The sequence below is a fragment of the Oncorhynchus clarkii genome, chromosome 13 (assembly GCF_045791955.1).
Source record: "Oncorhynchus clarkii lewisi isolate Uvic-CL-2024 chromosome 13, UVic_Ocla_1.0, whole genome shotgun sequence".
NCBI lineage: Eukaryota > Metazoa > Chordata > Actinopteri > Salmoniformes > Salmonidae > Oncorhynchus > Oncorhynchus clarkii.
Genome location: NC_092159.1, coordinates 32,461,520 through 32,487,737, shown reverse-complemented (window position 1 = coordinate 32,487,737; position 26,218 = coordinate 32,461,520). Strand labels below are relative to the sequence as shown.

General features: G+C 41.4%; 1 protein-coding gene and 2 non-coding genes across 3 annotated transcripts; all 3 read left to right on the top strand.

The window, feature by feature from the left end:
* Positions 1-1,605: 1,605 nt before the first annotated feature.
* On the top strand, positions 1,606-13,456 carry LOC139364536 (eukaryotic initiation factor 4A-III). Its single transcript, XM_071101342.1, has 12 exons — positions 1,606-1,880; positions 2,425-2,497; positions 4,874-4,940; positions 5,236-5,298; positions 5,729-5,861; positions 8,212-8,292; positions 8,607-8,748; positions 9,783-9,921; positions 10,797-10,912; positions 11,693-11,800; positions 12,896-13,023; positions 13,245-13,456. Exons 1-12 carry the CDS (start codon positions 1,727-1,729, stop codon positions 13,259-13,261), a joined length of 1,221 nt encoding a protein of 406 aa, XP_070957443.1. The 5' UTR covers positions 1,606-1,726; the 3' UTR covers positions 13,262-13,456.
* LOC139365358 (small nucleolar RNA SNORA54) lies at positions 7,797-7,931 on the top strand. The gene has a single exon (XR_011626643.1). It is a non-coding gene; the product is annotated as a small nucleolar RNA SNORA54 (small nucleolar RNA).
* Positions 9,263-9,396, top strand: LOC139365361 (small nucleolar RNA SNORA54). Its single transcript, XR_011626646.1, has one exon. It is a non-coding gene; the product is annotated as a small nucleolar RNA SNORA54 (small nucleolar RNA).
* Positions 13,457-26,218: the final 12,762 nt, after the last annotated feature.

The window sequence follows — 26,218 nt, the reverse complement described above, 5'->3', positions numbered from 1 at the left end:
ATAACCTCACACTCAACGTCAACAAAACTAAGGAGATGATTGTGGACTTCAGGAAACAGCAGAGGGAACACCCCCCTATCCACATCGATGGAACAGTAGTGGAGAGGGTAGTAAGTTTTAAGTTCCTCGGCGTACACATCACATTGGTCCATTGGTCCACCCACACAGACAGCATCGTGAAGAAGGCGCAGCAGCGCCTCTTCAACTTCAGGAGGCTGAAGAAATTTGGCTTGTCACCAAAAGCACTCACAAACTTCTACAGATGCACAATCGAGAGCATCCTGTCGGGCTGTATCACCGCCTGGTACGGCAACTGCTCCGCCCACAACCGTAAGACTCTCCAGAGGGTAGTGAGGTCTGCACAACGCATCACCGGGGGCAAACTACCTGCCCTCCAGGACACCTACACCACCCGATGTCACAGGAAGGCCATAAAGATCATCAAGGACAACAACCACCCGAGCCACTGCCTGTTCACCCCGCTATCATCCAGAAGGCGAGGCCAGTACAGGTGCATCAAAGCTGGGACCGAGAGACTGAAAAACAGCTTCTATCTCAAGGCCATCAGACTGTTAAACAGCCACCACTAACATTGAGTGGCTGCTGCCAACACACTGACTCAACTCCAGCCACTTTAATAATGGGAATTGATGGGAAATGATGTAAAATATATCACTAGCCACTTTAAACAATGCTACCTAATATAATGTTTACATACCCTACATTATTCATCTCATATGTATATGTATATACTGTACTCTATATCATCTACTGCATCTTTATGTAATACATGTATCACTAGCCAATTTAACTATGCCACTTTGTTTACATACTCATCTCATATGTATATACTGCACTCAATACCATCTACTGTATCTTGCCTATGCCGCTCTGTACCATCACTCATTCATATATCTTTATGTACATATTCTTTATCCCCTTACACTTGTAAGGTAGTAGTTTTGGAATTGTTAGCTAGATTACTTGTTGATTATTACTGCATTGTCGGAACTAGAAGCACAAGCATTTCGCTACACTCGCATTAACATCTGCTAACCATGTGTATGTGACAAATAAAATTTGATTTGATTTGAAAGGTCATTACAATATGTTATGAACAGAATGGACTAAGTTTTGTAGACTTTATCCAAAATAATAAAGTTGCGCTGTTTAGAATGAGTTATTGGGGCTCCCAAGTGGCAAAGCGGTTTTAAGACACTGCATCTCAGTGCTGGAGGTGTCACTACAGACACCCTGGTTCAAATCCAGGCTGTACAACAACAGGCCGTGATTGGGAGTCCCATGGGGCACGCACAACTGGCAAAGCGTCGTCCGTCATTTTAAATAATAATTTGTTCTTAACTGAATTCCCTCGTCACAGAGTAGGCCTTCCTTTTTAACGGAAATATGCAGATACTAGAACGCGCCAATAGAATATCACTAGCGCGTGCTTGGCTCTGCCCACCTCCTTGTTTGTTCTGCCCACTATGACTCATTGTTTCCATTGAAAACAACAAGCTGTGATCTATCGTGGTTTATCCTTGTTACACCTTTAATCGGATCTCTATGGTGACGACACAGAACACGTCATGCAAATTCTCGTCTCTTGCTTTTGGCGTCACTAGAGCGACACATGCGGCTGTCTTTTTTCTACCTACCGCAGCAGAACTCGAGCTGGTGAAGTTGTTGATTTCATTCGTATTTTGTGAAAACGCTCACAAAAGCCATGGAAGTAGCCACCGTACCGCGCACGAGGCGTCTGTTGAAGGAGGAAGACATGACCAAGATCGAGTTTGAGACCAGCGAGGAGGTCGATGTTACTCCTACTTTCGACACGATGGGCCTACGAGAGGATCTCCTCCGTGGGATATACGCATACGGTAGGGCCGGGGGTTTGTTTGGGACAGTGGGCCCATATAGGCAGCTAGTTATTTGAACACATTTTCTGTACTTCATGATTCAGTTGCACACTCAGAACCAACACATACTGCGAGTGTTGGATGAAAAAAGCCTGACTGTTGTATTTGTTTTTCATTAGTTAGCGTTAGCCAACTAACGTTACCTAGTTAATAATTCGTTTCATTGAACATAGCTAACTCGCTACCTAGCTAATGTTAGCTAACTAGCATGCCCCACCTCCTTTAGTATTTAGTACATGTTGCATTTTCCTCACTTGTCGATTAATATTTTTGTGTGAGCATTTTGCTCTGCATGTGCCGCCATCTGTTCTAGCCACTGATAATAACATTTGACACGAACAGTCTGCACAACTGGAAAAGTATTCAGTACTACCAGCTATATTTTCCAGTTGCTCAAAGGATTACATGAATAGTATGTAGTGTTCATGGAACTATGTATGTAGTGTTCACTGAAAAGAGTATCATGGGCCTACATAATTAACCACCTTTTATTTCTTATTCTCAGGATTCGAGAAGCCTTCCGCAATCCAACAAAGAGCAATTAAACAGATCATCAAGGGTAGAGATGTCATTGCACAGTAAGTAATGACTGTTTACGCTGGAGAAATACAATGTCCAGAGCCACACAATATACTTAAATGTTTGGAACTTTGTCTATTCACCAGGGGTGTATTCATTGGTCGGATTCTGTTTTGTCTTTTGCAATGGGAACCGTTTGCTTTAAGAATCAAATAGGGGGGGGCGGCATGTGGGCTACCTGAATTGGTCCAGTAGAAACAACATTTTTACATTTTGGAGTAGGGATGCACAATATATTGGTGAACCTATCGGAATCTGCCAATATCAGCTAAAAAAGTCAACAACGGTATCTGCTGATGTGTAGTTTAACGGCGACATAAAAAAAACGATGTCAAAGCTGACCTATAATAACGTGATGATGTAATGACGCCACGTAAAATGTTGCGATACACCAGCAACACAGCATTCCTAACCTTGCCCACAATGTCTGCTGAGTGGATCGAGCAGTCAACAAGTCGAGCAGTCATTTGAAAAAGTAAGAACGATTCAAAGGCTAAATCCATTAACGCCAAGATAATTGAATTCATTGCCCTTCACAATCAACCGTTCTCTTGTCGTGGGTGATGTTGGCTTTTGCGGTCGAGCACCGGTACACACTGTTACCAAGTGCGCTATATTGTTCAGCTGTTGCCCTACCTGAGTTGCACAGTAATAGCGTAACTGCTATTAGCTTCACGATATACTATGAAATGCCGTTTCGGTCTTTGTGTGTCACATGACACTATTTGACAATCGCACTATTTCATACGTTAAATAAGCTTTTCACATGCAAGTTTCACACAGCTGTGAAGAGTTTACGCAAATATTAGCATTGTAGCTCTTATCGCGGGACTGTGACTGAAGTCACCTCCCCAGTCAGCCTATTGTATGTATTGACATTCATATTGCACTGTACAGCTTTACCTAAGGATTTGGGATCAATGAAATGGGCTAACGGTCTACTCAATACCTAAGATATTTTTCCCAACGTTCTCCTCAGTGTTATCAGACTCCAAAACATCATGGCAGTATTGTTTTTCCTGGGGAATAGTGCTCAATACACATAGGTAGACAATAATAAATGTGTCTCAATTAATTTGTTTCAGAGTCCCGCAATAAGAGCTATGATTCTAATGTTCTCTGGGTGTCACTAAGAAGACTGATACCCCATGTCATTGATCCACAATCCATAGATAAGGCTGTACAGTGAAATAAGTATGCCCCAATGCAGTTCTAAAGTATAATACATCCAGTGTGATTTCAACAGGTTTTTGTCAAACTAACAAATTATTGTATTTTGTTGATTTTATATAACATTCCAACCTCGTTCGTTCAGCATGATCTATTCAATTATGGCATAATTCTACTATTTGTATGCATTTGAATCCCTGTCGATGACACACTTTTATTTTGAAGGTTAACTGCAAAGTCCACCATTGTGGCTAATCCTTATTGTGGCTAGCTTCACATAGATGGGCCAGAACACCATTAATCAAATAAGACCTGTCTTATAAATCAGGGTTATTTTAGATGACACCTAGCTATATAGTTAGCTAGCTAACTATAGCTACTGAAACAGATTGTTGTTTTGCTATATTTTGGGGAAGAACATTGTTTGCATCCATGAGCTAGCTAGCTGTTTTTTTTATGACCAGCATTGTAGGTGCGCGAGACAACTTTACCAGCATCATAGCATACGTATCGATTAATCGTTGTGACATATTAACTTGTTAAATTATGTAACGTGCAGTCATTCAGGTCCTGATTGGTCAACAAGCTTAATTGACAGGTGTATCTTTTTTAACACGCAAAGTCCTGGTTGAGAATGAAACGACTAAACAAATGAACATTGGAACACCAAGTAAGTGAGCGAAATAGGTTTTTGATTATGTTTTGCTGATAATGGGGGCATATGTAAATGCCAACAAAATAACTTTTTGGTCAGTGTGGTGTGTATAACCTTTAATTAACTAGGCAAGTCAGTTAAGAATAAATTCTTATTTACAATGACGGCCTACCCCAGACGACACTGGGTTAATTGCGCGCTGCCCTATGGGACTCTCAATCACGGCCGGATGTGATACCGCCTCGATTCGACCCAGGGACTGCAGTGACGTCTCTTGCACTGAGATGCATTGCCTTAGACCGCTGTGTGTCTGTGTTAACTATTTAACTGCACTAGAATGCTTAAAAGGCTGTTAAATATCGGGTATTGTTTGTTTGTTTTTTGCCATGGAAAAATATCGGTATCGGTCAAAAAATTAATGTCGGTGCGTCACTAATTTGGAGTAAACAGTTTCCAACCTAATGATAAATACTCCCCAAGGCCATTGTTCAAATGTTTATCATGGCTGTTGAATTACCATCTTTCTCTGTTCTTCAACACCTTTCTTTAGGTCTCAGTCAGGAACAGGAAAGACTGCCACATTTTGCGTATCAGTGCTGCAGTGTCTTGACATTCAGGTATTTGAGTAAGGTTATGTGCAGACTAGGGCCCGTATCCAGCGTCTCAGAGTAGGAGTGCTGATCTAATACCAGTTTTTCCTTTTATATCATTTTATATCAACGTGTAGGACGAGATCCTAGATCAGCACTCTTACTTTGAGGCTACATGAATACAAGCCCTGTTGTAGGTACCGTTATCATCACATGGCAGTTTTGGATCATCTAACATTTTGTGAAATTTTCTCTCGCTTTGAATATGTGGAGTTTGGACAATGTGAGCAAAGTGATTTTTTTGTTGTTGGTTTTGTCACAGGTGCGTGAAACCCAAGCACTGATCCTGGCTCCCACCAGAGAGTTAGCTGGACAGATACAGAAGGTATGTGACTGAATATCAAGTGTCTTCTGATGGACTGGGGAAAACTGCTTTGGGAGATGAGGGTTGTTTGTGTTCAGTAGGACACACAGTAGCAAAATGTAAAGTGTTTCTATTGGGCAGGTTCGGGGTCCTGTTCATTCATCAGAACGCTGTGCAACGGAAAATGGGAACAAGTGTTTATTTGATATGTTTAGATTGTACCTTTCTGTTTCAAAACATTTTCTCCTGTTGTTTGCCGACTGAACACGGCCCAGATCAGAACATTGGCAAAGGTTTGAATTGGTGAAAGCCTTGGCTGGAGGGAGTTTCCACCATTGTTAAATCTGTGACGGGGAGTGTGCAAGTGCACATTCCGGTAGAAGAGTAGACCATTTGGATCAACCATTGTCTCCTATTATTCAGATGTTAAAATCACTTCACCCCTTTCTAGGTGCTCCTGGCCCTAGGTGACTACATGAACGTCCAGTGTCATTCCTGCATCGGAGGGACAAACGTGGGTGAGGACATCCGCAAACTGGACTATGGCCAGCATGTAGTAGCAGGGACCCCTGGGAGAGTGTTTGGTGAGTTCCCTGGACCCTAACCTTCTAGTATCCAGAGGTATGAACGTCTGTGTCTGCCCAGCTAAGAAGACTAGATATTTATTATCTCTTAGAATTCTGTCACAGGAATCAAAACTGAATTTCGCTGTTTCACTTCGTGGGTTCAGTCTGGATTAGAAGTCGACCGATTCATCGTAATGGACGATTAATTAGGGCCGATTTCAAGTTAAAAAAAACATTTTACACCTTTATTTAACTAGGCAAGTCTGTTAAGAACAAATTCTTATTTTCAATGGCGGCCTAGGAACGGTGGGTTAACTGCCTTATTCAGGGGCAGAACGACAGATTTTTACCTTGTCAGCTCAGGGATTTGTTTTTACAACCTTCCGGTTACTAGTCCAACGCTCTAACCACCTGCCACATTGCACGTGGCAGGCTGACTACCTGTTACGCGAGGGCAGCAAGAAGCCAAGGTACGTTGCTAACTAGCATTAAACTTATCTAATAAAAAACAATCAATCTTAGCATAATCACGAGTTAACTACACATGGTTGATGACATTACTAGTTTATCTAGCGAGTCCTGCGTTGCATATAATCGATGCCTGTTAATTTCTCATCGAATCACAGCCTACTTCGCCAAACAGGTAATGATTTAACAAGCGCATTCGTGAAAAAGGCACTGTCGTTGCACCAATGTGTACCAAACCATAAACATCAATGCCTTTCTCAATACACAAGTATGTATTTTTAAACCTGCATATTTAGTTAATATTGCCTGCTAACATGAATTTCTTATAACTATGGAAATTGTGTCACTTCTCTTGCGTTCCGTGCAAGCAGAGTCAGGGTATATGCAGCAGTTTGGGCCGCCTGGCTCGTTGCGAACTGTGTGAAGTTAATTTATTCCTAACAAAGACCGTAATTAATTTGTCAGTATTGTACATAATTATGACATAACATTGAAGGTTGTGCAATGTAACAGCAATATTTAGACTTATGGATGCCACCCATTAGATAAAATACGAACGGTTCCATATTTCACTAAAAGAATAAACGTTTTATTTTCGAAATTATAGTTTCCAGATTTGACCATATTAATAACCAAAAGCTCGTGTTTCTGTGTGTTATCAGTCTGACTGGGATGTGGTAGGCAGCAGCAGGCTGTAAGCATTCATTCAAACAGCACTTTCGTGCGTTTTGCCAGCAGCTCTTCGCTGTGCTTCAAGCATTGAGCTGTTTATGACTTCAAGCCTATCAGCTCCCGAGATTAGGCTGGTGTAACCAATGTGAAATTGCTAGCTGGTTAGCGGGGTGCACACTAATAGCGTTTCAAACGTTACTCGCTCTGAGACATGGAGCCACGGCTTTTGTGGAGCGATGGGTAACGATGCTTCAAGGGTGGCTGTTGATGTGTTCCTGGTTCAAGCCCGGGTAGGGCCGAGGAGAGGGACGGAAGCTATACTGTTACACTGGCAATACTAAAGTGCTAAAGTGTATAAGAACATCCAACAGTCAAAGGTATATGAAATACAAATCGCATAGAGAGAAATAGTCCTATAATAACCTAAAACTTCTTACCTGGGAATATTGAAGACTCCTGTTAAAAGGAACCACCAGCTTTCATGTTCTCATGTTCTGAGCAAGGAACTTAACATTTAACTTTCTTACATGGCACATATTGCACTTTTACTTTCTTCAACACTTTTTTTGCATATTTAAACCAAATTGAACATGTTTCATTATTTATTTGAGACTAAATGGATTTGATTGATGTATTATATTAAGTTAAAATAAGTGTTCATTCAGTATTGTTGTCATTATTATAAATAAATATTTTTTTTTATAAAATCATAATCGGTCGACCTCTAGTCTGGATCTGCCTTCATTGAAACGGTTTGTACCTTTATGTAATGAGGCATACTTACGACAAAAGTAAAGTCAAGAAAATCAGTGTTTGCACTGTTCGTAACCTGGCTCAGTCCTCCAGTGTGAGCTGTGGGTTCCATTCCAGTGCCACAGTAAAGCCCAGAGATTGGCAGAGGTTCAGTACGTCTTGTACCGTTGCTCTGTTCACTCTCTGGGAACATGACACCCCCCCCCCCCCCCCCCTCCCCTCCATGTAACACAGACAGGGGAAAGAAGGATAGTAAATCAATGACTTATGGTCCCACTCCAGCCACCCAATCACATTTTTCACATGATTTACCTGAGACCAGAACATTTCAAAGGAAGATAACCAGAAAATATGCACGAGTAGACAATCATGTCATGGGCTCCCTGTAGTCACCACAGGTTGTGTCTTCAAAGTCAGAGTATGAATTGAGAAGATTCCCCTCCATAATGCAGGCACTGCTCTCTCTGTTCTTTAGATATGATCCGCAGGAGGAGTTTGAGGACGCGTGCCATCAAGATGCTGGTGCTGGACGAAGCAGATGAAATGCTTAACAAGGGTAAGTCAGACACGTTGTTGTTCATTACAAAGATGAAACGAAAGACCTCTTCCAATTGTGTGTTTCTGGTCTCCTGTTGCCCAAAAAACAAGAACATGAGGTCAGGTGGTAAAGCAGGATAAGTTTCAGGGCTGCTTTGTCGTTCCCCCTGCACACATCAACTAGTTTCCAACTATCCCTGTCTGCAACCCACGGCAGGCAGGGATGCTTGGTCTCTGACACTTTTGCACAGGAAAGTCGTTTTGACGGTCTGTGCGACTTTTCCCAGAAAGTGTAGTGTAATATGAAGGGGGAATATCTTTCCCGTCCGGCAGGTTTCAAAGAGCAGATCTACGACGTGTACCGGTACCTGCCCCCCGCCACCCAGGTCTGTCTGATCAGCGCCACGCTGCCCCACGAGATCCTGGAGATGACCAACAAGTTCATGACCGACCCCATCCGCATCCTGGTCAAACGGTGAGTCAAGCGTTACTCGGCTGTATATTAGGAAGTACCACCCTGGTTTCTATTCTAGTGGAACCAACCTGGTCGCTGTGTTAAGACTTGTTCAAGTTGCGAACTCTAGGGGGCAGCATTGTGTAATGTATACAAGGAGGGAAGTAAATCAGCCGGTCCTAAATCACTCCCTACCCCATGGCCCTAACCCTTTGTTTCTGCAGGTCTGGATGGTGGAAGCAATATAGTGGATGCTCCACCACTGAACTGCTTATACGTATCCAGACCCTATACATCTGCAATCATCCAGGGGTTAGGGGCGAGGGGTTGGGAGTGATTTGGGACCGGTTTAGTCTGAATACATGTACTTAGTCTGAATATAAACCTCATATAGTCATCAGAGAATCAGCCATGCTTAAATCGAAAAGGCCCCCGTTCCTGTGGGACCTTTCAGAAGAGAAAAGAGAAATGCTCCGTCTTATCTATACCACTATTTCTGATTTATTATTTAGCCGAGTCAAGGAAATCTTCCCTTTGGCACTGTTCGTAACCTGGCTCAGTCCTCAGTGTGAGCTGTGGGTTCCATTCCAGTGCCACAGTAAAGCCCAGAGAGTGACAGGGGTCCGGTACGTCTTGTACCGCTTCTCTGTTCGCTCTCTGGGAACAAGAAACAAAAACCCTTTTTGGGGCCTTTGCGCCCTGCTTAGAAAAGGCAGGGTAGCCTAGTGGTTAGAGCATTGGACTAGTAACCGGAAGGTTGCAAGTTCAACCCCCCGAGCTGACAAGGTACAAATCTGTCCTTCTACCCCTGAACAGGCAGTTAACCCACTGTTCCTAGGCCGTCATTGAAAATAAAAATTTGTTCTTAACTGACTTGCCTAGTTAAATAAAGGTAAATAAATTAAATAAAGGTAAATATGGAAGGAAAGAAAGGAGTTGACTGGAATAGGAAGACCTGCACTCACTGGAAAAAGTATTTAGATGTGTTCCTTTTCTTTAGCAGCAGAAGAGGTCCAATACTGAGTTAACCCCTCTCTTCCTTTTCCCTATCCCAGTGATGAGTTGACTCTAGAGGGCATCAAGCAGTTCTTCGTGGCAGTAGAGAGGGAGGAGTGGAAGTTTGACACCCTGTGTGATCTGTATGACACCCTCACCATCACACAGGCTGTCATCTTTTGCAACACCAAGCGGAAGGTCTGTACACAACTAAAACAAAGTTACATTTATTGCGAGGTTGTCCCTAAACACTGATCTTCGGTCAGTTTTGCATTTTCCCCAATAATAGTTAGTTGGGATTAAGGGAGGGGAATCTGATCCTAAATCTGTGCCTTAGGAGAAACTTCACTGGAACTACTTGGGTTGTTGGCAGCTGTTGACAGTTCCTCCTAGTGAGTACTGTCTCCCTTAGCCTATATGTACTGGTAAAAAATAAGGATGGGCAGGAGTACTCCATTGAAAGTTTGTATTCGATCGGTAATGTGTACTTGACATTTTTAAATGCAACTATTTAGCAGGTTCAATTTATAAGCACTGTCAAAATGTCCCGACACGAAGATGTTTGCTTGTGGAATATGTCAAGCGCAGTGAAGATATGTTGCGTATCGTTTTCAGTTTTGTATCAGAACCAAATGCATTCTTTGAAATGCCCACCATTGTTAGAAAAAAATGAAGCGGTCCCAGCTATTTTGTCGTGCTTCCGTCTCCCCAGGGCCAACATGCTTTGACATTGTTAGTTTGACCAATGAATGCCAGTGTTTCCTCAACCTCTCATTGAACACCGATGAATGTCATGAGATAATCTTTGTTTGCACTGTTAGTAACCTGGCTCCGTCCTCAGTGAGAGCTGTGTGTTTCATTGCAGTGCCGCGCTAAAGCCCAGAGAGTGGCAGGGCTTGTACTGTTTCTCTGTTCACTCTCTAGGAACATAAAGCCCCCTCAAAGGATGTGTCCTAAATGGCGCCCTATTCCCTACATTGTGTATTTCAGGGAGCATGTTTGGCATGATCCCTGAAATGCATTGTCATACGTTTGGCCTGAGCCTCTATCTGTCCTCGCTCTGCTCGCGATAGGTTGACTGGCTGACTGAGAAGATGAGGGAGGCCAACTTCACTGTTTCCTCCATGCACGGAGACATGCCCCAGAAGGAGAGGGAGTCCATCATGAAAGAGTTCCGGTCCGGCGCCAGGTAATGATGAAATAGTCTGTTTTAGAATCCCAATCAATCTTTGAAGGCTATTCAATAAGTTAATTGACCTTTTTATTAATTTTTTCATTTTGGGTGTGTGACCACTGGGTCAATATTTATCAATAGTGAATGTGCTCTCGTGTCAGTAGTTACTTTGTCATATTTCTATGAGAAAGTTGAAGCTGGTCTTACACTTACACATTTATTTTTTATTCTCCGTGTGCAATCACCAATAATTTGCACATCTAGATGTATATCTGACTCGTTTGATGGCCAGAGACGTTAACTTAGCTTAGTTGGTCGAACAGTCTCTTAGCAGGAAGAACATTTAGATCCTATTATATGACAATGTACTGTATCGCCTGGATTCTTTCTGGTCCACCTGATAGAGAATGTTGTCTTTCATATACAATACCGGACAGTTCCCACACTAGATAAAGCGTACTAGTGGACTGAACACTTAAATGAACATTCTTCATTGCACTGTTCGTAACCAGGCTCAGTGAGAGCTTTGTTCCATTCCTGTGCCACAGTAAAACCCAGAGAGTAGCAGTGGTCCAGTATGTCTTGTGCTTTTTCTCTGTTCACTCCCTGGAAACATGTCTACTGTTCTTTTAAATCTCCCAGGGGTGGACTTGGGTCGTATTAATTGGTGCACACCGTAGCAAAACATTTAGCAAAGTTCAGATAGTCCCTCTCTGTTTGAACCTGTTTAGTTTCAAGTGAATACGACCTTGGTTTGGCCTAACGTGGATCTCCTCTTCCCCCCCCACCCCGTAGCCGAGTGCTTATCTCCACTGATGTGTGGGCCCGAGGTCTGGACGTGCCCCAGGTGTCCCTCATCATCAACTACGACCTGCCCAACAACAGAGAGCTGTACATCCACAGGTATGTCTGGCTGCCCAGCTCAGAGAACTACTATGCATACCTAATATCGCTTAGTTTCTAATGTGGCTATTCGGACAACGCGGAAGTCGAGAAAATCACCTGGCTCAGTCCTCAGTTTGAGCTGTGGGTTCCATTCCAGTGCCACAGTAAAACCCAGAGAGTGGCAGAGGTCAAGTACGTTGTGTACCTTTTTCTCTGTTCAGTCTTTCAGGACACTAAAAGCCTATTTTTATGGTCAATCCGACATCTGTAGTGGTCGTACAGCGTTTACAGCGATGCGGACTCCGCAGAAGTCAGAGCATTCATAGTTGCTCTTTGGGGAGCTGTCATACGCATCCAATAAATTGGTCTGCGCCGCACCACTCGTAGTGATACAAAGCTAATCGCTATAGCCATCCAGCTAGTTGTGAACAACTGGCTAAACGAAAAGACAAGACCTTACCTCTTCAGATGTTGGCGTCCGTTTCCCGGTGATTGACATAGGAGCTCAGCCAAGATGGCATTAAAGAGGCTGCACCGTTTTCCCACCTGTATCTCTGTCCTGAATCTCCCCATTGCCCCCAGCGAAATGTGCCTACATTTAGGCTGTTAATGTGTGTTTCACACTGTTAAGGTAAAAATGTCTAATGCTTGTTTGAATGTCAACCCCAATACATGTTCGTGTCATCAATCAACTGCATTACAGTTAAGAATGACTGACTACCACCACTGATTTCTGTATGCTAGCTATGCTACCAGATTATACAAACAGGAGTTAGCATTTAGCAGTCACTTGTTCTAAACTTGGAAAAATGTCTAAATGTTATGCAGCGAAAACAGCCAAATATATCCAAATTGGATTTTAGTAACCACATTCGGGTCCTGTTACAGTACATCAATCATGATGGTTTTGACATATCCACTTAGATCAGATTTGTTGAATGTAGGCCAATCCAGTGCCCTTCGCTCCCCCATGGTCTGCATTCCATTGATCTCTTTTACCTGCCTGATCTCTTTCCAGGAGCTTCTGGCCCGCATAGTCGGATCAAGCAAAAATCGGGATGTCAGGGCAAAGATTTACTGGTGTTTATGTCCCTCAACCTCCTCTCTTCATAGGATTGGCCGATCGGGTCGTTACGGCCGCAAGGGTGTGGCCATTAACTTTGTGAAGAATGACGACATCCGTATTCTCCGTGACATTGAGCAGTACTATTCCACACAGATCGATGAAATGCCAATGAACGGTAAATTACCATTTGTAAATCTTCTGTCTGAGTATTTAATTGACAATGTTGATATGTTTAGTATTGCTGTTTTGGTTCAAGCAACTACATGTAAGTGTTCAGTTTTGTTTCAACCATATACTGGGTTTACAGATTTATGGCCGTATAGACCTGGGGTTCTTTTACAAAAACGGGCGTTGACATTAGATGGCTGTCATTAACATTACATTTGTTCTCCTCAGTGGCTGACCTGATCTAAGGCACAGGTGACGGAAGTGGAGAGACCGCTTTGATTACACTTTGGGCCCCTTTTTATTTACTGTTAAAATTATTGTCTCATTTGTTTTGTTTTTAATAGTCGCTTTGGAACAGCCTTCGAATACTATTGTATTCTTAGGGAAATGCCTACTGCAACCATCAGTTGTTTTGTAAATAAAGAACATTTTGTTTCCCATTTGAATGCAGGTTCATTTCTTTTCCCTGTTTTTAAAGGGGCAATCCGGGATTTTGAAAAAACAACGAAATGGGTACCCCAACCATTTTTGTTTTGATAAACATCAAAGGGATTGGGCTGGAAAAATGTAACAACTCTCAAATTCATAGAAAGAGCTATGGTTGCAAGGACTGACCATCCATCCTTGAGATCAAAAGTGTAGTTTTAACCATGTTATGAGGCTATAGTATTTGTTTACAATTACATTCTGTGTGATGTGGTAGATGGATTAACTAAGATCATGAGATATAAGTTCTATTACTTTACAGTCACGTCTTCTGTTAGACTTCCATAGGGCTCCAGGTGCAACTGTCAGTCTTATGCCAGGATTCAATCCAATGTTTGTTATAGTGAATTGGACAGCCAACCAAGGTGTCATGTAAGGTGTTTCCCAGGTGTTTGCAGTGATTCCATTCATGGATCCCTGCTAATTTTGGCCCGTGCGTGAATTACCTTTTTTAAAAGACGCTTTGTCTACTGCCTAGTGCACTGCTCTATAAAGTGCCTTGGATTGAAATACGGCCAAGATTTCTTTCTTTTTTTATTTACCAGATCCGTTGTTTGATAATGGTGACATGGATGACCGTGATGATGAATGAGGGTGTATGTGATGGCATCTGTGACTGGGATGATGGAGTTGGTAAAGCTGAGTTTACTGTTGTAGGTACTGGAAAATATGCATGACAAGTTGAGTAATCCATAGGGCAGTGGTTCTTAAGTGATTTTGGTCTCGGGACCCATATTTCAGTGTGTCACCTCAGTAGTGACCAAATACTTGCGCAGGTGGAAAATTCATCAAAAGTTTGGATTTGTTTCAAAATGCAATGTGGGAAACTATAAGGCTCTATTGATGTAATAAATGTAACAAGAAAACCAAATGCTCTACAGATGTTTTACCTTTGTCAGCTCTGGTATTCAAACCAGCAACTTTTTGGTTACTGGCCTAACACTAACCTTGAGGTCACCTGCCTCCATATTAACTGGATTTTTTTTTCCTTTTCAATAATTCCATACTGCTCAACCTCCCACCACTCAATTTTGGTTGAGAATCGCTGCCCGCACTACAGATGGCTGGCTATATTGGTATAGGACTAGTAAAGGCCCGCGGCTATGCTCGTGTCTCGGAGCCCCCATTTTAATTATGTTAGTCACTCCCTCAGATATACTAGTCAAGGTAAAATGTGTAGAATTGCAGGAAATTAGCTGCAAAAACGTTCTGCTATCGGATCCCTCTGTACGTATTTTACTTTTTCATTCCGGTGCTGAGTTGGTGTAGTGGCTAATTGTATAGCTAATAGGCTATGTTTGTAGACCGACTGAGGTGGATAAAGCTACAGCAGTCAATGTGATAATGACTGGGTTCTTTTTTTCTTCTCCAAATAGCATTTGAGTTTGTCAGTTGTATAAAAATGCAGTAAATGAGCTTCAGTTGGCTTACATTTTTTACAGGAGGTTGGGCAGAGCTGTTTGATGTCACATTCCTTTTACTGATAACATTGTTTCTGAAACCTTTTTCAAAGTTGGATTTCCAAGCGGTAAGGGATGGAAGACCAACACCTTGGTTTATGCAGTGGTGGAAAAAGTATAACGTTTTTGTACTTGAGTAAAAGTAAAGAAACCTTAATAGAAAATGACAAGTAAAAGTCACCCAGTAAAATACTTACTTGAGTAAAAGTCAAAGTATTTGGTTTTAAATATACTTAAGTATCAAAAGTAAATGTAATTGCAAGTATAAATAATTTCAAATTGCCTAAATTAAGCCAGGGGCACATTACAACATGCAGATAATTTATGAACTAAACATTTGATACAGTAGGGAGGACCAGGGAAGTTCTATGGATAAGTGTGTGAATTGGACCATTTTCCTGTCCTGCTACGCATTCAAAGTGTAACGAGTACTTTTGGGAGTCAGGGAAAATCTATGAAAAAGTACATTATTTACTTTAGGAATGTAATGAAGTAAAAGTTGTCAAAAATGTAAATAAAGTACAGATTACCCCAAACTACTTTAGTAATACTTTACATTATTTTTACTTAACACCACTGAGATTAGGGACGGACCGACATCCAAGGAAGGGACCATTTCAATCTGAGTGGTATCAATGGAAAGACTCTGAGGCTGCGCTGCTAGCAGTAGACACTGCTGCTTCCCCTGCCTGCTATTCTCCACCAGCGACAGCGTGTGACCAAGAGACGGTTATTGAGACTTTAACAATTTGCCTATAGCACCCAACAAGCACGAGAAATCTTTGTCTCACATCCAAAGGCAGATCGCTTTTAAGACATTTTCCAGTTTACGGATAGACTTTAGCGGCCAGGGACCCTAAGTGATTGCATATGCCTGGAGCCGGCCCTGGTAAAGGAGAACCGTTAGATTTTTAAGTGTCTATGTAATTAATACTGCATGCTAATACCTTGGGTAGCCTACCTAGGTAAATGGGAGTTGGCATTTCGTGGCAATGATGTGGAACTATTACATGCTTTTTCTGAACAAAATGGACAGTTAACAACCCATTTAAAGGCTGCCACCATGTTTGCTTTTTGACCATGGCCTATGATTGAATTTTCAATTCAACTGATGCGCTCTTCTGTCTTCTGCAGAACAAAGAGATGAACATGGGTTTCTTCCGTACCCGTATCAGCAACACAATGAAAGCATTGGAACGGCAGCGACTAGACTTTGATAGTTTCTATGAGCGATTTGAGAAGAAACGTAATGAACTGGGTCTGGCATGACGCTCCTAGTAAACATTCAGAGTATTATAACCTACCGGACAACATCAATGTTCACAGGATAGCCAGGTTTGACCACGTTGGTGAACTTAATTTCCTTGGCTTAGTTCAATGCCAAAAATTATGTCACAAAAGTTCGACACCAGCAAACGTGCCTGTCAAAATATGCCAAGTATTTCGATTTCGTTAGATTTAAGGCTTATTTTGTCGTATTGTACAGTTCACAAATGGTACGAGACAAATCACCTGGACAGCTCCTCAGCTTTTTGTTCCAGGCAGGGCCGTAACCACATATGAGCACACCGAGGTCTGGACCTCAGCAATTTGTTTTAATAAAAAATGTAGAGGCTCATTTGGCGTTTCAACTTACAGTTGAGTTAGAAAAGTAGAAAACACAGGGTACAATTTCGAATCTTGGTTGTGCATCAGCAGTTTCCTATTGTTATATTCCACTCCCTGACAGTCAGATCGCAATTTACTGGGGAGGATTGTTAAACTATATTTTTTGAGGAGGGTTGTGTTTTTTTATTGGGCACAGTGGAGGGTAATACTTTTCCCCCCATGTTTACATTTGCACTTTTGCAAGTTTTACACTCTAATTTCTTCCACCCTAGCCAAATTTCCTTGTCTGCTTGCATTCGCCTCCCCAATATCAAGGTATTTTGGTACTTCCCTTATACCACAGGTCAGTATAGTCTACCAGTCTAACGGTCTATCCAACCCTCTATCCACCATTCATTGTGGGGCTTGGGGCTCCAAAGTGGCACAGCAGTCTAAAGCACTGTATCTCAGTGCAAGAGGCATCACTACAGTGATTCGATTCCAGGCTGTATCGCATCTGGCTGTGATTGGGAGTCCAATAGGGCGGCGTACAATTGGTCCAGCATCGTCCGGGGTAGGCCGTCATTGTAAATAAGAATTTGTTCTTAACTGACTTGCCTAGTGAAATAAACGTTAAATAAAACAACTAAAAATAGTGCAGTGAAAATTTTATTTGAATAACGTCGCAAAGCCCTGTAATTTGAATGTTTCATTCAATTGGGATAAGTTGTGGGTCTACTCTTGACAGTTTAGAAGGTCTAGAAAGGCACAGTAGCAGGCCAGTCTGGCTGCATTTTTCCTTCTGATACTGAATGCGATGTCTGTTACCAACATCTCACATTCAATTTGTGCGTGTATGTACATCATTTCAGAAAATGTTGTGCGTTTTTGTGTTACTTAATTCATGGGAACAGACACATTTATGTGCTGCTTAATTCGTTCGAAAATACCCATTTAACCAGTAGGCTGGTTACGCACAAGCCTTTGCAACAACCATAGATGCGATAGCCTATATTTAATTTGTGTTCTCTCTTTAGGTCTAATTCAACGTTATGAATATACAGACATTTTGTCTTTATTTAACTGTGTTTTAAAATGTGTAGTTGTATGCCTATATGTAGTGTTTTAGACTTGCTGAACAGAATTTGTGAGAAAAGACACATTTACGTGCCACTTAATCCGTGGGATTTTTTTTTTATTAATGCCAATAGTGTTTTCTATGCTTGATTTCACTTAATACTTGGGATACTGGGGCACTTGTAATCAGAAAGGCCCTTGTGTACAGATCATCATTCTCCCATGTTGTCCAAAATACAATGTGGCCACATTCAGTTGAAGTCGGAAGTTCAATTTGGTAGCATTGCCTTTAAATAGTTTAACTTGGGTCAAACATTTCTGGTAGCCTTCCACAAGCTTCCCACAATAAGTTGTATGAGTTTTGGCCCATTCCTCCTGACAGAGCTGGTGTAACTGAGTCAGGTTTGTAAGGCCTCCTTGCTCACACACGCTTTTTCAGTTCTGCCAATACATTTTCCATGGGATTGAGTTCAAGGGCTTTGTGATGGCCACTCCAATACCTTGACTTTGTTGTCCTTCAGCCATTTTGCCACAACTTTTGAAGTATGCTTGGGGTCATTGTCCGTTTGGAAGACCCATTTGCGACCAAGCTTTAACTTGATGTCTTGAGATGTTCGCTTCAATATATCCACATAATTTTCCTTCCTCATGATGCCATCAATTTTGTGAAGTGCACCAGTCCCTCCTGCAGCAAAGCACCCCCGTGTTTCACGGTTGGGATGGTGTTCTTCGGCATGCAAGCATCACCCTTTTTCCTCCAAACATAATGATGGTCATTATGGCCAAACAGTTCTATTTTTGTTTCATCAGACCAGAGGACATTTCTCCAAAAAGTATGATCTTTGTCCCCATGTACATATGCAAATCGTAGTCTGGCTTTTTTTAATGGCAGTTTTGGAGCAGTGGCTTCTTCCTTGCTGAGCGGCCTTTCAGGTTATGTCGATATAGGACTCGTTTTACTGTGGATGTAGATACTTTAGTACATGATTCCTCCAGCATCTTCACAAAGTCCTTTGCTGTTGTTCTGGGATTGATTTGCACTTTTCACACCAAAGTACGTTCATCTCTAGGAGACAGAATGCGTCTCCTTCCTGAGTGGTATGACGGCTGCGTGGTTCCATGGTGTTTACACTTGCGTACTATTGTTTGTACAGATGAACGTGGTACCTTCAGGTGTTTGGAAATTGCTCCCAAGGATGAACCAGACTTGTGAAGGTCTACAATTTATTTTCTGAGGTCTTGGCTGATTTCTTTTGATTTTCCCATGATGTCAAGCAAAGAGGCAGTGAGTTTGAAGGTAGGCCTTGAAATACATCCACAGGTACACCTCAAATTGACTCAAATGATGGCATTAGAAGATTCTGATAGGCTAATTGACATGACATCATTTTCTTGAATATTCCAAGCTGTTTAAAGGCACAGTCAACTTAGTGTATGTAAACTTCTGACCCACTGGAATAGTGATACAGTGAATTAGAAGTGAAATAATCTGTCTGTAAACAATTGTTGGAAAAATGAATTGAGTCATGCACAAAGTAGATGTCCTAACCTACTTGCCAAAACTTTAGTTTGTTAACATCAATTTTATGGAGTCGTTGAACAACGAGTTTTAATGACTCCAACCTAAGTGTACGTGAACTTCAGATTTCAACTGTATGCTCCCGGCAGGCCCAGTTGTTCAAGAAAAGGTTAACACAGGGTTGCCGCCTCTCCACTCCGAGTGGCTATTCCTCGCGCATCTAGAACCTAACTCTTCAATATAGCCTAAATATTTATACTTTTACTTTTTCAATTTATTTATTACCTTTTGATATGTGGCATAAACACAACCAGTAACCATGTTTTTTAAAATCTGATTAGGCTACTTCAAAAGTAGGCAGAAGCATGTTCATCCAAAATATAATTCCAGCATCCTCAAAATGGCTTAACATTAACCAGATTTCCATTCAACCTTTTTATGCAAGTAAAGTAGCCTATATGAATTTGACCTTTCGGGTAGGATTCATGAGTTTCATATGAAGAATAATAAAATTCTAAACTTAAGTTTACAACAACAACAAAAATTCTGCAGTGTTGAAAATCCAATAACAAGGTGTGGAGAAAAGTTTTCTTTTTCAATTCAAATGTATTTATAAAGCCCTTTTCACATTAACAGATGTCACAAAGTGCTTATACAGAAACCCAGCCTAAAACCCCAAACAGCAAGCAATACAGATGTAGAAGCACGGTGGCTAGGAAAAACTCCCTAGAAAGGCAGGAGACTCAGAAGAAACCTAGCGAGGAACCAGGCTCTGAAGGGTGGCCAGTCCTCTTCTGCCTGTGCCAGGTGGAAGAGTACATGGCCATTAAGGCCAGACTGTTCTTCAAGATGTTCAAAAGTTCATAGATGACCAGCAGGGTCAAGTAATAATCACAGTGGTTGTAGAGGGTGTCAGGAGTAAATGTAAGTTTGTTTTTTCATAGCTGATCATTCAGAGATTGAGAGGTCGAGACAAAACAGCAGGTCCGGGACATGGTAACACGCCCGGTGAACAGGCGTTCCATAGCCGCAGGCAGAACAGTTGAAACTGGAGCTGCAGCTCAAACAGGTGGACTGTGGGCAGCCAGGAGTCATCAGGCCAGGTAGTCCTGAGAAATGGTCCTAGGGCTCAGGTCCTCCAGGAGGAGAGGGAGAATTACAGGGAGCATACTTCAATTCACACAGGACACCAGATAACACAGGATAATTACACCAGCTATAACAGACTGACCCTAGCCCCCCGGAACATACACTATTGCAGCCTAGATACTGGAGGCTGAGATGGGTGGGTCGGGAGGCACTGTGGTCCTGTCTGACAATACCCCCGGACAGGACCAACCAGGCAGGATATAACCCCACACACCTTCCCAAAGTGCAGCCCCTACACCGCTAGAGGGATATCTACAGACCACCCACAAAGATCTCTTTCACCACACAAAACCGGACAGGAAGATTATGTCAGTGACTCAACCCCCTCAAGTGATGCACCGCTCCTAGGGACGGCATGGAAGAGCACTAGTAAGCCTGGGACTCAGACCCCGTAATAGAGGCAGAGAATCCCAGTGGAGAGAGGGGTGCCGGTCAAGCAGAGACAGCAAGGGTGGTTTGTCTCTCCAGTGCCTTGCCGTTCACCTTCGCACCCCTGGGCCAGACGACACTCAATCATAGGAACTACTGAAGAGATGAATGTTCAGTATAGGCTTAAAGGTTGAGACCGAGTCTGCACCTCTCACATTAATCTCTCACATGAATCATGTTTACATATCTTGCATTAATCATCTCATATGTATATACTATATTCAAAACTATTCTGCTGAATCTTAGTCTATGCCGCTGACGTTGCTCGTCCATATATTTATATATTCTTAATCCCATTACTTTACTTAGATTTGTGAGTATTGGGTATATGTTATGAAATGGTAAGATATTACTTGTTAGATATTACTGCACTGTCGGAGCTAGAAACACAAGCATTTCGCTACACCCACAATAACATCTGATAAATACGTATAAGTGACCAATAACATTTTATTTGGATAGGCAGACCATTCCATAAAAATGTTGCTCTATAGGAAAAAGTCCTGCCTCCAGCTATTTGCTTAGAAATTCTAGGGACAATAAGAAGGTTGCATCTTGTTACCGTAGCGTAGGTACAGTGGGGCAAAAAAGTATTGAGTCAGCCACCAATTGTGCAAGTTCTCCTACTTAAAAAGATGAGAGAGGCCTGTCATTTTCATCATAGGTACACTTCAACTATGACAGACAAAATTAGAAAAAAAATCCAGAAAATCACATTGTAGGATTTTTAATGAATTTCTTTGCAAATTATGGTGGAAAATAAGTATTTCTGGCTCTCACAGACCTGTAACTTCTTCTTTAAAAGGCTCCTCTGTCCTCCACTTGTTACCTGTATTAATGGCACCTGTTTGAACTTGTTATCAGTATAAAAGACACATGTCCACAACCTTAAACAGTCACACTCCAAACTCCACTATGGCCAAGACCAAAGAGCTGTCAAAGGACACCAGAAACTGTAGAAATTGTAGACCTGCACCAGGCTGGGAAGACTGAATCTGCAATAGGTAAGCAGCTTGGTTTGAAGAAATCAACTGTGGGAGCAATTATTAGGAAATGGAAGACATACAAGACCACTGATAATCTCCCTCGATCTGGGGCTCCACGCAAGATCTCACCCCGTGGGGTCAAAATGATCACAAGAACGGTGAGCAAAAAAATCCCAGAACCACACGGGGGGACCTAGTGAATGACCTGCAGAGAGCTGGGACCAAAGTAACAAAACCTACTATCAGTAACACACTACGCCGCCAGGGACTCAAATCCTGCAGTGCCAGACGTGTTCCCCTGCTTAAGCCAGTACATGTCCAGGCCCGTCTGAAGTTTGCTAGAGAGCATTTGATGATCCAGAAGAAGATTGGGAGAATGTCATATGGACCAGGACGACTGATCCGTGTAAAGGAAAGAATGAATGGGGCCATGTATCGTGAGATTTTGAGTGAAAACCTCCTTCCATCAGCAAGGGCATTGAAGATGAAACGTGGCTGGGTCTTTCAGCATGACAATGATCCCAAACACACTGCCCGGGCCACGAAGGAGTGGCTTCGTAAGAAGCATTTCAAGGTCCTGGAGTGGCCTAGCCAGTCTCCAGATCTCAACCCCATAGAAAATCTTTGGAGGGAGTTGAAAGTCCGTGTTGCCCAGCAACAGCCCCAAAACATCACTGCTCTAGAGGAGATCTGCATGGAAGAATGGGCCAAAATACCAGCAACAGTGTGTGAAAACCTTGTGAAGACTTACAGAAAATGTTTGACCTCTGTCATTGCCAACAGTATATAACAAAGTATTGAGATAAACTTTTGTTATTGACCAAATACTTATTTTCCACCATAATTTGCAAATAAATTCATAAAAATCCTACAATGTGATTTTCTGGGGTTTTTTTCTTCTCATATTGTCTGTCATAGTTGAAGTATACCTATGATGAAAATTACAGGCCTCTCATCTTTTTAAGTGGGAGAACTTGCACAATTGGTGGCTGACTAAATACTTTTTTGCCCCACTGTATGTATGGCAGGACCAAATCGGCGAGATAGGGAGGAGTAAGTCCATGTAATGCTTTATAGGTTAACAGTAAAACCTTGAAATCAGCCCTAGCCTTAACAGGAAGCCAGTATAGAGAGTCTAGCACTGGAGTAATATAATCAAATGTTGGGGTTCTAGTCAAGATACTAGCAGCCGTGTTTAGCACTAACCGAATGACATAACCTTGAGGGACACCGAAACTTACAATAGATGTGGAGGACAAACCCTCCACAGAGATGAACCGATATCTTTCCGACAGATAAGATCTAAACCAGGCAAGAACTTGTCTGTGTAGACCAATTAGGGTTTCCAATCTCCCCAAAACAATTTGGTGATCGATTGTGTCAAAAGTGTCTAGGAGCACGAGGGCAGATGCAGAGCCTTAGCCTGATGCCATTAAAAGGTAATTTACCACCTTCACGAGTGCAGTCTCAGTACTATGATCCGGTCTAAAACCAGACTGAAGCATTTCTTATAAATTGTTTGTCTTCAGGAAGGCAGTAAGTTGTCATGCAACAGCTTTTTAAATGTTTTTGTGGGGAATGGGAGATTCAATATATATGTTTAACACAGGAAGTAGCTTTTTCAATAGTTTAGTTGGAATAGGGTCCATTACGCAGCTGTAAGGTTTAGATGCCTTGTCTATTTATTTATTTGTATTTTTTTTTTTTTACCCCTTTTTCTCCCCAATTTCGTGGTATCCGGTACCCGTATCCGTACGGGCTCGGGAGAGACGAAGGTTGAAAGTCATGCGTCCTCCGATACACAACACAACCAAGCCGCACTGCTTCTTAACCAACCCATCCAACCCGGAAGCTAGCCGCACCAATGTGTCAGAGGAAACACCGTGCACCTGGCAACCTTGGTTAGCGGGCCTTATTTCACTGATTCCGAAGCCTGATAAAGACCCTTCTATCATTGACAATTGGAGACCAATTACTTTATTAAATAAACAAATTGATTGCTCTGCTTTATGCCAAAAGATTAAAGAAAGGAATAGATACCATTATAAATGAGACTCAAACAGGATTTATGAAGGGCCGTCACATAAACTCTAACATTCGTTTAGTCTTGGACCTTATAGATTATTCAGATGCAATTGACTCAGATGCGGTTGTCCTATTTCTGGACTTCTGTAAAGCCTTTGACACAATTGAACATGAATTTCTCTTTAGGTCTCTTAAACTTTGTGGATTTGGTGAACATTTTATTAAAGTAATTTGCATGTTTTACAAAGATATAAATAGTTCTGTGCTACTAAACCTTAATACTTCCAAAAGATTTAGTATCAACAGAAGTGTACGACAGGGATGCCCAATTTCGCCATTTTTATTCATTTTGGTTGTGGAACTTCTATCTCTAGATATTCTGAATGATGCAAATTTGAATGGCTTAACCATTTTTAACAAAGAAATCAAAATTTCCCAACTGGCTGATGATACTACTCTTTTCTTAAGAGACAAAGACCAGGTCGCACATGCCCTTAATGCTATATCTGCATTTTCTATTGCATCAGGATTAAAACTGAATGTTTCTAAATGTGAAATTTTATGTTTGTTTGACTCTGATGATAAAGAAATTGAAAATATTTCTGTAAAGGACTGTGTTAAATATTTAGGAATACATCTGTCAAAAAACCACTTAGACAACATTTGAATTTCTCTCCTAAAATTAAGAGAACTAAAAATATATTTAATAATTGGCTACAAAGAGATCTTTCTATACTTGGGAGAGTACTTCTGTCCAAGGCAGAGGGACTGTCTCGTTTTGTGTACCCCTCATTATCGTTATGTGTAAATCCAGCTACTTGTAAAGAGATCAATAAGACCTTTCTCGACTTCATCTGGAAAAATAAGCCTCACAAACTAAAAAAATATGTTCTTACTAACAAAAGAGCTGAAGGCGGTCTAGAAGTGTTGGACTTTGTTGACATAACACTTTCAAGATAAACTGGTTGAACATTTTTTTGCTCGATACTGATTCAATATGGTATTTCATTCCAAATAATGTGTTTAATAAATTGTGAGGTCTTAAATTTTTACTGAAATGTAATTATATTCCCGAAAGATTACCTGCTAAATTGGCTAGATTTCGCCAACAAGCTTTACTGGCCTGGAAAATATGTTTCCTGCACAATTTTTCCCCTCATAAAGCTCTTTTGTGGAATAATTCAGACATAACTGTAAGGAATAAGTCATTGTTCTACCCCAGCTGGCATGAGAGGAATATTGACTTTGTCCTTGATATTTTCGACAAGGGTAATATTCTCACATATGAACAATTTATAACATTGAAAGAGTTTCCAATACCTCTCAGAGAGTATATTTCTGTGATCAAAGCCTTTCCCAGTGGTCTAACTACACTTATGAAAAGTAATCTTAATTTTGGGAATGATCACAAAGTTTATCCAGAACTCAGATTGGAAGGCGTGGGCTTACTTGAGAAATCTTGTTGTAATAAATATATAAGACAAATTCTTCACAAAACCAACTTTACACCGAGAGGAAAGTTTTTCTGTAACATGCTTATTCCTGACATTGTCTGGAAAATGCATGGTTAAGACCTTACAAATACTGTATACCAAACAAAGTTAAGGAAGTGCACTTCAACATTTTGCATAAGATATATCCATGTAATTCTATGATGTCCAAATTTGTGGCTATTGATGATATCTGCGTTTTCTGTGAAAAAGAAGGTGAGAATCTGTCTCACTTGTTCTTCGAATGTAAATTTGTGTCAGAATTTTGGGAAAACCTTGCAAAGTACTTATTTACCATTATGAACACTGCCTATAATTTTAACATCAAATATATAATATGTTACTATTGCAATGATAACAAAACCACTGAAATGATTGTTAATTTGTTTTATTCTTGTTGCCAAATACTTTACACACAAACAAAAATTCCAAAATTCTATACCAAAATTACCAATTTTTCTGATTGAATTTAATTATCTTATTAAAACACTAACCCTAGTGAATAACAAAAATAATAACATCTTCATGAATCATTATAATAAGATATTTTCAGAGTGAATATAATTGCACCTAAATTGTTTCTTTTTTGTATTTTCTTTTTTGTATGTTTGAGCATTGTTAATACCTGTGTTTGGTTTGCTAGACATGTTTGATGTAGCAATGTAAGTTGATTTTTGTATTATGAATAATACAAAATAATGTATTTATTTTTAAACTTGGTTAGCGTGCACAGGAGTCGCTGGTGCGCGATGAGACAAGGATATCCCTAACCCTCCCTAACCCGGACGACGCTAGGCCAATTGTGCGTCTCCCCACGAACCTCCCGGTCGCGGCCGGTTACGACAGAGCTTGGGCGCGAACCCAGAGTCTCTGGTGGCACAGCTGACGCTGTGAGGCGAAGGTCGAGACACAACCCAGCCAAGCCACACTACTTCTTGACACAACACCCGCTTAACCCAGAAGCCAGCCGCACCAATGTGTCAGCATGCATTAC